Source organism: Barbus barbus (assembly GCF_936440315.1).
Source record: "Barbus barbus genome assembly, chromosome: 16".
NCBI classification, from domain to species: Eukaryota; Metazoa; Chordata; class Actinopteri; order Cypriniformes; family Cyprinidae; genus Barbus; species Barbus barbus.
The window spans coordinates 14,645,720-14,659,014 of record NC_136744.1 but is presented as its reverse complement, the minus strand read 5'-3'; the positions used below and the strand labels follow the sequence as shown (position 1 = coordinate 14,659,014).

The following is a 13,295-nucleotide window of genomic DNA, read 5'->3' as shown; positions in this document are numbered from 1 at the left end:
TACGAAATTTGTTAGCGTGCATATGATACGCATCTACCCCACAACCCTAATCATACCCATCGTGTAGCATATGCACACCAGTGTCCATTTTTGCATATCAATGCCATGAGTTTTCGTTTTTATTTGGCGTAGCCTACTATTTATACGCACTTTCATGAGATCAGGTTGTTTTCCCCACAGTATCCTCTCCTTTTGTCCTGCATCTTCAATAAACAAGCTACAGATTTCAAGTCCAAAATTCAGCAGCTAGAGTCCTTACCAGGTCAAGAAAATATGATCATATTACCACAATTTTACAGTCTCTGCACTGGCTACCTATTAAGTTCTGTATCATTTACAAAATATTATTACTTAACTTATTAACTTAATTTCATGTAGAGCTGCTTTGCAACGATTTGTATCGTAAAAAGCACTATACAAATAAACAAACTTTTATTATTTTATTATTGTTTAATTCTCTTCCTTTTTTTCCCACATAAAAATATTTTATAACTATGATAAATATCTTTTCTCACTCCAAGCCAAGGCCACAGGAGTATGTAATGCAATGGCCTGAGGTCTGCATGGACTGATGGATTCTCATCAGCCCAATGGACATTTGTGGTTCAGCTTCTCTTCAGACCAAACAAAATGTGGCTTAAAGATATAAATAATCACAGTAAATTAATCACAAACAAACACATGCAATACAAATGATAACTAAAACTATTTCTCTCACTGACAAACCCAAGTTGCTAAATTTGGCCAAACAGTCACGAACAGAGGTCTTTAATAGTAATTATAAATATTTTAACAGTCCATATGCACGCATAAAGCGCCGTCAAAAATGCATTCATAAAGTAATAACAATCCAATGGTAGTATGTTAACAGTAAAGTCATAACTGTAATAAAGCATCAGATCAGACAAGCACTCACAGCAGTGAAGCTGAAGCACATTCACAGTCTCATCACATATTCACAATAATCCCACTTATCTGATGACACACAGGCAGGCTTACAGAACCAAAATTCACACGGCAAGGATTAGAGCAAGACTACTTCTATCACAGAATAGAACACTTATCACAAGTCAAAATAATGTCAGGATCAATATATCTGAGGAATTACTAAATGTGCATTGTAATGTTAAATTATGCTGCATAATAACTTTGAAAGGATACAGGAAAGTACTTTCATGTGATATACTGCAGAGCATAGTTTGCACTTATGACTTATGATTATGAAATGTAAATATATCATATATAGACCTACATTTCACACATATAAAAAGATTCCAAGCACCTTTGCACATGCAGCAATTCTATGCAGTCTTTCAAGGAATCCTTGAAAGATATAATGGTTGCTTCTCAATGGACTCCATTGGACTCAATGGATTCCAAGTGTTATGTGTACGTGTTTGACCTAGTGCACAAACAAAAGATATTTAGACACACAATCACCACTGGCAGACACATCACACATATGTAAATATTAAAGGGATAGTTCATCCCAAATCAGATTGTATGGAACACAAAAGAATATTTAAAAATGCTGCAGTATGGACAAAAAAAAAAAAACAGACATTTCTCAAAATGTATTCTTTTATGTTCCATAGTGTATAGAAAGTCATTTTTAGAATGGCGAGCAAATAATGAATTTTTTTTAATTTTTTGGGTGATCCATCACTTTAAATATGTTTAACCTCTACAGAATGAGGTAAACAGGGTCAACCATATGTAAAGTTTCATTAAAAAAATAGTTGTAGGCCACTGTGTGTCATTCAGTGTATACTATTGTTAAATAATTCTATATATATATATATATATATATAGAGAGAGAGCTAAATGTGAATAGTCAGTGTTTACAGCAATAGTCCTCCTTCTACGCAGCCATGATGTTGTAATTGATGCAGTATGTGGTCTGGCATTGTCATGTTGGAAAATGCAAGGTCTTCCCTGAAAGAGACAACGTCTGGATGGGAGCATATGTTGTTCTAGAACTTGGATATACCTTTCAGCATTGATGGTGCCTTTCCAGATGTGTAAGCTGCCCATGCCCGTGGATTGTGTTCACCGACAATGTTTTCTGGAAGTATTCCTGAGCCCATGTTGTGATTTCCATTACAGTAGCATTCCTGTATGTGATGCAGTGCCGTCTAAGGGCCCGAAGATCACGGGCATCCAGTATGGTTTTCCGGCCTTGACCCTTACGCACAGAGATTGTTCCAGATTCTCTGAATCTTTGGATGATATTATGCACTGTAGATGATGATAACTTCAAACTCTTTGCAATTTTTCTCTGAGAAACTCCTTTCTGATATTGCGCCACTATTTTTCGCCGCAGCATTGGGGGAATTGGTGATCCTCTTGACATCTTGACTTCTGAGAGACACTGCCACTCTGAGAGGCTCTTTTTATACCCAATCATGTTGCCAATTGACTTAAGTTGCAAATTGGTCCTCCAGCTGTTCCTTATATGTACATTTAACTTTTCCGGCCTCTTATTGCTACCTGTCCCAACTTTTTTGGAATGTGTAGCTCTCATGAAATCCAAATTGAGCCAATATTTGGCATGACATTTCAAAATGTCTCACTTGCAACATTTGATATGTTATCTATATTCTATTGTGAATAAAATATAAGTTTATGAGATTTGTAAATGATTGCATTCCTTTTTTTATTCGTAATTTGTACAGTGTCCCAACTTTTTTGGAATCGGGTTTGTAAGTTTTAATCATTTGACAAACTTTTTTTTACTATAACCACTGATTCCAATAAAGAACTTTTATTTTTAAGAGTGAGTGGATCAAAAATAAAGTTTTCAAGAAGCATTTTTCTAATTCCTAGACCGACAAAATGTGACTTTCATGGTCACGGCAGCAGATTCAAGCATATACTTTGCATCTTATTGGCAGCATGAAGACTTCCCATGCCGATTAGATTAACGCTCATTAAATCTTTATAAGTAATTCCAAATGGAGAGCTTTCAGAACAAAAATCCATTACGCAGAACAAAGTACAGTGATTTAAAAACCAACATAACTCCTTATTCTCTTCAGATTTCAGAAAGCACATAACTCCCCTGCTGATGATCAGACCATTTGCATGGTCTTCCCTGCTGATGATCAAACCATTTGCATGGTTTTTTCACAGATTACGATAAAACAAGGCTCTTTAGCACGTCTTTGGAGTTTAGCTGGACAGCAGTTCTAGTGATGCTACAGTAAAGGAGAGATTACAGCAACTGTGTCCAGTACCGCATGGTTTGCATCAGAAAGACATCAGACCAGTGTCAGGTGATCCTCCAGCGTGAGATATGCCCTAAGAATGACCCACTTACATCTACATTTTCAGATGAATAGACAAAACATCATTGCTGAGAGATATTGACCCACGGTTGGCTGGTTTGGTGGATCGATGGCTCCAGATCAATGCGTCTTCATATCTGCAGCTTTACAACAAGCATTCAGAACAATATTATAAGTAAGTGTGATTAGGAAGCACAGCTGGTGTTTGTTTGGAACAGTGTGAATTACATCTATTTGACTGACAGCATCTCACAAAACGAAAATCAGCTTGAGGCTTTAAGAGAATGCAGAATATTGTACTGAACCCTGAATATTACTTTGAGAACATTTGCTCTTAGCAGGTACTTTCTTACCAAGGTATCTTATAGAGAGTACATAAAGAGCACAAATAATGTTCCCACAGCAGGTAGGATTGGAAAGTTTCATCCATTTTATAATGGTACATTAACTTATGAATCATAAAGATAAAGACTGGTCTGAAAATAGCATTTTACAGGCCTGTTCACACCAAGGATGATAATCATAACGACAATGACAAAGACATCGTTTTAAAAATCGAAATTTTAAAATGCCACATACCACAACGACGTTAATTATGAACGATCACTTTCAAACTTTTTTTATTTTTTTTCAGCTAATGAATGTTAAAAACATTGAGAGCCAAACAGAATCCTTTTAAAGTGGCAGACCACATTATTGATTATTTAAAATTAGTAATTTGTAATTACATTTATATAGCGCTTTTCTGGGCACTCGCTTTACATAGAAGGGGGGGAACCTCCTCAACCACCACCAATGTGCAGCATCCACCTGGATGATGCGACGGCAGCCATATTGCGCCAGAACGCCCACCACACACCAGCTTATTGGTGGAGAGGAGACAGAGTGATGAAGCCAATCAGTATATGGGGATGATTAGGAGGCCATGATGGTCAGAGGCCAATGGGGAAATTTCAAAGTTACACCCCTTCTCTTTTTCAAAGGACATTATTTTTAATTTTTTAATGACCACAGAGAGTCAGGACCTTGGTTTAACATCTCATCCGAAGGACGGTGCTTTTTTTACAGTATAGTGTCCCCGTCACTACACTGGGGCGTTAGGACCCACACAGACTGCAGGGTGAGCACCCCCTGCTGGTCTCACTAGCACCTCTTCCAACAGCAACCTAGTTTCCCAGGAGGTCTCCCATCCAGGTACTGACCAGGCTCAACCCTGTTTAGCTTCAGTGGGCAACCAGTCTTGGGCTGCAGGGTGATATGCCTGCTGCTAAATATAAACATACATTTTATCTTGTTGGTGTGGACGCTAATATAGTTATCATTCTTGGTGTGAACGTGACTTAAACAGTACCTCGTGATGCATCTTGAAGTGAAACAGCCTGCATCCAGAGCTCTACTGTGAGAATGAAATGCCTTTTCAACGAAGAGCCAATGTTTCTCTCAAGCACAGCCTGGCCTTCATCTGCAGATGCTGCTTTGGCCCATGATGTTCTTTGTGAATCTGCAAGAAAGAAACTAAAGACCTTTTGCTCCTTTCCTCACAGATAGCACAATTCAATTCGCAGCAAACTGAATTGTCAGTTGCCACTCTGGCCTCATGAATGTTACTTTGCAGACTTTTGTCATTGCTGTGACATTGGTTAACACATAACTAGCACAATCCTTGAGCAACAAGACAGTAATGAGAGTTGTGTCCTTATGTGCAGGTCATTGACTGGCCTGCTTTTAATTATTTGAATTATTCATTTTTATTTACCTCAACACACTAATCTTTAATCACCTTCTTGAATACATCAATTTTTTCTGCTTAATTTTATTCAGGAGCCCAATTATTTTGACTCAAGTCTTTCTTTTGCTTTTTATATATTTATGCATCTTTTATGCAAACATACATTTATGATTAATTTAACTTAAACACAAAGGCAATCATTCCATCAACATACCAACTTATTTTTCTTGTTGCTAAGAAACTGAAACAACCCCATTAGTGTTATAAAGTTATGCAAAAAAAAAAAAAAAAAAACTGTCATCTCAATGCGATTGTTCATGTTTGAAGTACAAGTGAAATCTTTAGAGAAGATCAAGGTTAACAAACATTCCTGTTATTAATGGATAGCAGGAAAAATATCTGACAATAAAAAAGCAAAAAGCACAGCAGTGCAAGATGCTCACCGAAGGGCCTCTCAGGTCTAAATTAGCATATTAATATTGGCACATGAACACACAGACATCGGTTTTCCCTATCATACTAACATTATTGTTACTCTGATGCTATCATAAATGCCTGCCCTATTTGACATCTTCATGCCAGAGATTTGGGCTAATTTAAGCAAAACCATGGTAGGTTTTGCAAAGATTTTCCACTTTTTCATGACTACTTCAAAAATCATTGAAGAGACTGCTGGGGGGGGGGGGGGGGGGGGGGGGTATTATTCCTTTCAACAAACAAACAAAAATACACACTAAATAAATACATAATTTTTTCTTTTTTATTCATTTACAGTTAAAATTTAGCTGAAAATGAGCAATCAAAAAGACACAGTACAAACCATAAACAAACTAGAGAGAGAGAGCGCGAAAATAGACAGACAGATAGAGACAGACAGACAGACAGATAGACATCAAAAAAGGCAGCCAGAAACAAAGGTACAGCGTTCTGCTCCAGACTGGAGCTCAATATAACTTTATTGCAAAAATACAAGTTTGATTTCTAGCACAGCATTTACAACAAATCTGAATCCGTCTGTACTTAAAGTCAAAGACTGAATATCTGTACACACATATATACAGCCTTGCTTTTTTGGCCATATCTGTTTGTATTTTTAACTCAGAAAAAAAGAAGGAAGGGTAAATCAGTCACAGATCCCTGTTCTGTCAATAATTACGCCAGGGCAGTGTTACACTGCATATTGGCCAAACAAAAAAAAGCTTCAGATAATTCGCCCAGTGGGAATTCAACGCAGAGGCACACGATTCATCGTTAGGTCCTGATTTACAAAACCATAATACATGCAAAACTGTTCTGGTGAAATAAAAATAAGAGAACATGTGATTGGTTGAGGTATTTGACATGCTCTAAAATGTATGAAAAAAATATTTGGCCCGGTTTCAATATAAACTACTCTTGTGTTCACTAGGATGAGCAGGTAACACTTTAATTTCCATGAGATGGCACATTGCACCATCAAACTCAGCTGATAGCTGACAGACACGCTCAGCACTTTCAATGTTTAAGACTTAAACTAACTAACCATCTCAAGCCACAAGTTCCTCCTCAACAGCGTTCAAGAAATTAAATAAAAAGAATATAAAAAGCATTCATTCACCAGTAGGGGAAAAACTGAAATGATCTCAATTGAAAATGGCAATTCTTGAATTTAGCACTATTATAATAATTATTATTATTTGACTGAAAATTTAGAAAATGGACACTGGCACCCAGTTACGTTGCCTTTCACAAACCAAGGCACTGCAGAATGTTCTGTCCTTCTGTTTTCGATCTCTTAAGTCTTAAAACAGCCTGAAAAAGTTTTGCACTTAACAGTTAAATGGAAGATATACTGTAGAAACCAAAATGTTAAACTGCTGCTACTACAAAATATTTAAAATAAAAATCACAACAGGTGTCGGTGCTACTATCAGGCAGAACAATACTGTACACAAAAATATCAACACAAATGCCAATGAGGTTGTTGAAAGTTGACTGTTGGTACCTGATGTACCTCTGATTACTTGCACACACTGACGTTACAGCCCTCTAAATGAAGTAGTTACACATAAACATTGTTTTCCCATAAAAATGGGAGAAGTTACAACAGAGAAACGCTTCTAACTTAACACTTCTGAAGTGCACTAAACTTGAGTTAACACAGTTAAATTACAATCACAGGACTAAGTAAGGTTAGTTTGGAATGCTAATTGGAAACTAAAGCGTACTTGTGCACATACGGAGCAGACACTGTATATCAGCAGGCAAAGTTTGTCAGTCTTGGCGTTTTGTGTTTGCATCAGTTAAGATGCAGCGGCCCACGCAGCAAAGTGCTCTGTTCTTCACAGCTTTGTGCTGAGATGGTGGCCAATTAAAGTGAACTTAACTCTGTGGAACTGAATTAGCAGTGGAAATGTTTAAAAGCACAGGGAGTGGACGTCCTCCTTTTAGCGTTTAAATGCAGCAGCTGCGTTTAAAATATGCTTTCGGAAAATGACCACTCCACATTCACATATGAGCCAAACATCATCGTCTTTCACTTTAGCCAAAGCAGCTAACAAGACCTTCCTGCTTTTTGCTGTGTGAAGAGCTTCGCAGAATTGGCATGGGCTCTCACATTTACTTCCAAGTCAAAGAATGAGTGCGTTGAAGGATGCGTTTCCTGCATGACTCAGCTGGTCATCCTGTAGTGGTTCATATGGGCTCTGCAGGTCTGGCAGTAGCTTCTAGTGGCCTCAGCTGGGTTCCGCTTGCACAACCCGCAGATATAAACAGGAAGGCCACGGGATGTCCCACCACGTGGTTCTGTCCTGGGGAAGACATGAGTGTCCCTAGCAGCCCTCCAGTCCCTCTCGGGGGGCACATCGAGGCGGAGGGGTTGGGTCGGTGGCTCTAGGTGAGGGTGATGATGGCTGGAGTGATGCGGGATTGGGGTTGTTGAAGCAGATTGTTGGTGGGGCTGTCTGTAAAAGCCATCCGTCGTCCTATTTGATGCTGTAGTGCTATGAGGGTGGGATAGTGTGGCGTAGGCTGCGTCTGGGTAGTTCCGGGGTCCCAGCCTTGCTTGGTGCACAGGGGGCCCAGATGAAACTGACCTACGGGGGGCCCTTGGAAGGGTGCCGTAGCTCATTGCGACGTTGTGGTAGTTTTCACGGGAGAAAGTTTCACCCCTGTCAAGCACAGCCAAAAACTTGTTGGCCTTTTGGCAATCTCCTGCAGAGAGGAGCGAAGAAGATTAGAATTGTTGTTTATAGCAGTGATGCATCCTGTGTAGGGCTGCATGATTAATTATAATAAAACAAAGTCTTGATATGACTTAGAGCGATTAACAAATCACAAAGACTACAATTTAATTATATTAATATGTTTTGCTTGTTTTAAAACAGATATTTTCTATATTGTAGTGATTATTATTAAAAATATTGAACAAATCATATATATATATATATATATATATATATATATATATATATATATATATATATATATATATATATATATATATATATATATATATATATATATATATATATATATATATATTTTTTTTTTTTTTTTTTTTGCTGAACTGTGCATCTCTACAAACAAGCACAGAAAACCTGGATCTTAAAAAAAAAAAAAAGCTTTTTAAATCACATTTTTATGGTATTTTTATGAGGAAAAAATGCAATTCGATTTTTTGTGCGCAAGGTGAGAAAATTGTTAAATAGACAAACTGAACTCATATTGCCAGATAAATCATCAAGCTCAACCACAATAGCGTTTTAGGTCCTTTGACTAGCTTAACAACAAAAGTGTTAAAACGCAAGATCACAGACAACAATACATATGGCAGCCTCTTGCAGACAGAGAAAAAAGCATCTGTGTCCGTAGCATGAAGGCTGAAAGTGCGGGTAGGGTGAGATGGTTACCTTTTTGTCCATGAGAGGGCCTCAGTGACTGCTGGTGCAGGTGTGATGGAGGGGCGGGGTGGTGGCGGTGGCTTGGGTGAAGGTATTGGGGCTGCGGTTCGTGAGGGAACATAGGAGGATTGTTGGAAGGAGGGGGTAAAACATGCAGGGAGGTGCTGGAGCGACGTGTGGGGAGTTGCACGTTCACATGCTTGGACATCCTGGAGACATGGGGGTCCTTTATGAAAGAAAGAAAAAAAAAAAAAAAAAAAAAGGAATGAAAGGATGAGGGAGGAGGAGACATGAAAATAATACGAGTTCCTAGCAGCACCATGACAAGAACAGAAATGACACACGTACACACAAAAAAACAACAATTGGTAATTAAAGAACAAATGGACAATGGACATATAAATGAAAGAAAATATAAAAATGAAAACAACTTAAGCTCTACTTCAGTGGTTCTCAAACTGGAGTCTACCAACTACTGGTTTCCATGAAGGATTCCAAGAGATCTGTGAGATGATTGGCTGATTTAAAAAATAAATAACTCAAATCTTATAACAACTATAAAAGTCGTTTTGCAGCTGAAGTGATACGCTGCCTGAAAACCACTATGTGCTTGTTTCTTTGTCTTCTCCACGGCCACACCAGGTGGCAGTATTCCTCTTTCAAAGTGAGTTCACAAACATTCAAGTCCACACTGCCTAAAACCATGATGTAACATTTCATACACAGAGAAAAGTACATGAAAGCTGATTTTGCAGCAAATTAAATGGTGCTAATGTATTCTGGGTGCATAATATGAGGTTTGAGTGTTTGACCAAGTGACTTTAAATTGTAAGACACCCACAAAGCTGCGAGATGGGGGTACATCAGTCCGTCCTCCAATGACAGTCCCACTCAGACTCCGAGCAATTCGTCGCAGGTTCTCGGCATTGTATGATTCATCCTCACCCAGTGGGGCATCATAGGCCGCAGCAGACACAGGCTGCACACACACACATAATGACACACTACATTAGCATTTTATATCCTTATCAAATACTAAGAAAGATCTTCACTTTGTGTTATGACAATTATACACACATCTTGTACATAATTTTATAAATACTACTGAAATAATGCAGGTATGCCAACGCACCCTCTGAAGTGATTTAGTGCTGTATGCTGGTGTCCTGTAGGCACTCCTCTCGATCTCTGCTGTGGGGGTTTTAGAGCGACCAAGTGTGGCAGAGTATCCAGCGTTGTGCTTACAAGAAGCAGCGGGACCTAGAAGAACACTAAATTTATACAACCTGCTTCCAGAAAGGACAACCAACTAACTAACTCACGAGTGTGTGTATATATATATATATATATATATATATATCACCTATCATTTCATATTGTCATGTGACCACGATAATATCGATATTAATATATATATATATATTTTTTTTATTATTATTATTTTTTAATAATAATAAACATGCTGGGGGAAATGAAAGATTTCGTGGCCATGAATTAAGAATTCGCTCCTATGACTTTTTATTATTTTTATTATTTATTTATTTATTTATTTATTTATTTATATATATATATATATTTTTCAATGATCGATCGTCGTTTAAATTAATGATCAATTAATCGATTAATCGTTAACCTATTACTGCGAAATGCATCGATTGCAGTGGCCTATATTCACCGGCATGACAGGATGTGCAAATGCCACTCAAAACGCAGGCTTTCTCACCTGAATGACAGGGGTTTTCGTCTAAATAAAAGGGTAGTAGCAAGACTGTAAAATGAATAGATGCGATTATAATCATTTGATAGATCCCGCCACGGAGGCCGCTGAACGCGCCTCTTTAAATGGTTTCATTGTACTCGTATTTTAAAACACAAATCGCAATGTTTGCAATTGACATTATTGGCATTTAAAATAAAATGATCCCAAGCGTAACTGCGGCTCGTGGGGCTGCGCCGCGGGTCAGAGAACCGCTTCTATCGGTGGTGCTGCTGAAAACACAGCTGCTCACATGAAACATTTTAATGTATGCCAAAAGTGAGGTACAAAACGTTGTTTATAAGAGAAATAATGGGTTAGCAGGCAAATGTTACATCTTGACTATGCGTTTGCATTCATGCTGTTCGATACCTGTACATTTAAAGCCATATGCGGCTTTATGTTCTGTTCTGCCGGTTGGTCACGAATTTCCAGGAATTTAATAATTTTTGTTTCTTTTCCCAAATCCTCGCTGTCTCACCCTCTAATTTCGCAGGTTTATTTTATTGTCATTCACTTTTAATCACTGTTTTTGCATCTCTTACGGTGGTAAACATGCTGGGGGAAATGAAAGATTTCGTGGCCATGAATTAAGAATTCGCTCCTATGACTTAATTCATTCCCTCATTTTAGTTAAATCATGGGTTTTCTACGGAACTAATTAATGAAACAAACAGTGCCCACAAATTATTATGTCAAACGTAGAATACATATAACGTATATACATATATAAAAATGTGTATTTCTATATAGATTTTTTTTCACGGTAAAGCTTTTCATTATTTTTTATACGTTTTTAAATAACTGAAATGTACTGTTTTTTTTTTGCAGGTGGCAGATCTTTTCAACAGAGTTATATGGGATCTCGGTGAGATCTTGTTCAAAATTACCTGATCTGTTGGCTAGCTGAGGGCTTGGTCCCTGTGGGGCTCTGGGCATGCTGGGAGCCTTCAAGCTGGCCTGATAAAGTGAGTCCAGCTCTGACAGCTCCTCACAGGGTGAGCCATGTCCCGACCGTGCACAATTCTGGGAGTTGTAGTATCGATTGACATTCTCGGCCCATCGCTCCACGGGCATAGGGCTGGCTGGACGCTGATCCCGTGCTGGTGAAGACACGGACGGAGGACAGGGGGACGACGGGGAACGGAGGTCTGCTGGAGAGTATGGGGAGGACTCTATCACAGTAGGACGGCCATCAGGACATTCCAGACTGCGACAGGACCAATTACTCGAGGGTGCCGAGAGTGATTTTTGACATGCATCAGAAGCATTGCTGTGGGGTGTGTGGGTTAGGACGTGGAGAGACCGAGGACGAGGCGGGTTTTGCAGTCCTTCCCCAGAGTTGGAGTGATCAGAGATGGAAGGTGTTTGATGGGCACTGAAATGAGATGTACTAGAGAGCGTATTGTGAGGAACCGACGACTTGAGAGGAGCCTCGCAGCCATTCACTGCGAACACAGGCACAGTGGCAGAACTGCGCATACTAGCAGTTTGTACAAGAGAGTTTGTGGTGGTTACAGGGTCTCTGGGGCCCCAAGTGTGTGAGTGTGGCCCATTCTCCCTCACAGCAAGAGGACTGGAGTTGTCCCCTGCATTGTCTTGCGGCTGGCAAAGTGTATCTGTATGGTAGGAGGAGAAAGGAGGGCCGGGAGCTTCAGAAATCGGTTTATTTGTAGACTGAGGTTTCATGTGGAGAGGTGATGGTGGTCTTAATGCATCTTCTGAAACTGTCTTCGCATCCTCTTCTTTAACATTTGTCAGAAGTATTTGGACCGGGACAGACTGCTCACTAAATGCAGAACATGAAAAATAACAATGAGTTTCAGATAATAAATAATGTGAACCTACCTGAGTCAGCATCTTGAATCAGTTCTTGACGATGTAATGCAGTACACAGATTTGTTTCAGCCTCTCTAACAACGTGACATTACCTGAGCAGCTCATTGCAATATGATCTCTTACACTAACCTGACTTTCAATTCTTCAAGTTAAAAAAAAGTATTGATCATTATTTTTAAGGCACAATGCATGTTTCCTCTTCCCGTGTGCAGGGCTCCTGGAGCGCACACACACACATATATACAACTGCAGCCAGCAGCAGGTACCTGAGGAGCTGTTTCTGTTCCTTCTCTTCCTCCTGTTGCTTCTGCTGCAGTTCTTGCTGCTGCTGCTGCTGCTGCATGCGCTGCTGCAGACCTCGTGCTCTCCTCATGCACTTTTGCATCCTGCCCTGAGCGTTAGCGCTGCTCTCATGCAAGGTATGCCTGAGTTTAGCTACAACGCAAACAAAACAAAACAAAACAAAGGCAAAAGAAAAATGAAACAGATGCAGAAAATAAAGAGCCGAGTCATGGGGGACATGCAAACACACATTAAAAAGAACTGAAATTAAAAGGGTTTTGAAGAGTCCTGAATTATGAGGAAGGGGTTGAGGGAGGGTCACACAAATAGGGGAGATGGGGAATCTAGTAAAATACTTTACTCAAATGTTAAATTCTTTCAAGCACAAAATGATTAAATTATAATGAAGTTGACTTAAATCAAAATGAATTGTAGTTCAGCCACTGAACTTAAAAAAAAAAAAAAAGCAAATTACACGAGCCTAACACCTCGTCTCAGTATAATTAATTATAAATAATTAC

General features: G+C 39.0%; 1 protein-coding gene across 3 annotated transcripts in view; it reads right to left on the bottom strand.

The window, feature by feature from the left end:
- Nucleotides 1–5,781: 5,781 nt before the first annotated feature.
- The window catches only part of LOC306882320 (ubiquitin carboxyl-terminal hydrolase 54-like), a gene marked incomplete at its 5' end in the record, with an annotated part of 33,046 nt that continues 25,532 nt past the window's right edge, over nt 5,782–13,295 (bottom strand). For 2 of the 3 annotated variants that reach the window (XM_079436864.1, XM_079436865.1), the window contains 6 exons: nt 5,782–8,208; nt 8,907–9,123; nt 9,739–9,876; nt 10,030–10,157; nt 11,544–12,442; nt 12,759–12,927. In XM_079436864.1, coding sequence (XP_079292990.1) covers nt 7,667–8,208; nt 8,907–9,123; nt 9,739–9,876; nt 10,030–10,157; nt 11,544–12,442; nt 12,759–12,927 — 2,093 coding nt within the window. In that variant the 3' untranslated portion in view covers nt 5,782–7,666. The remainder of the gene's footprint in view (nt 8,209–8,906; nt 9,124–9,738; nt 9,877–10,029; nt 10,158–11,543; nt 12,443–12,758; nt 12,928–13,295) is intronic. The other variant, XM_079436866.1, reaches the window with a different exon arrangement.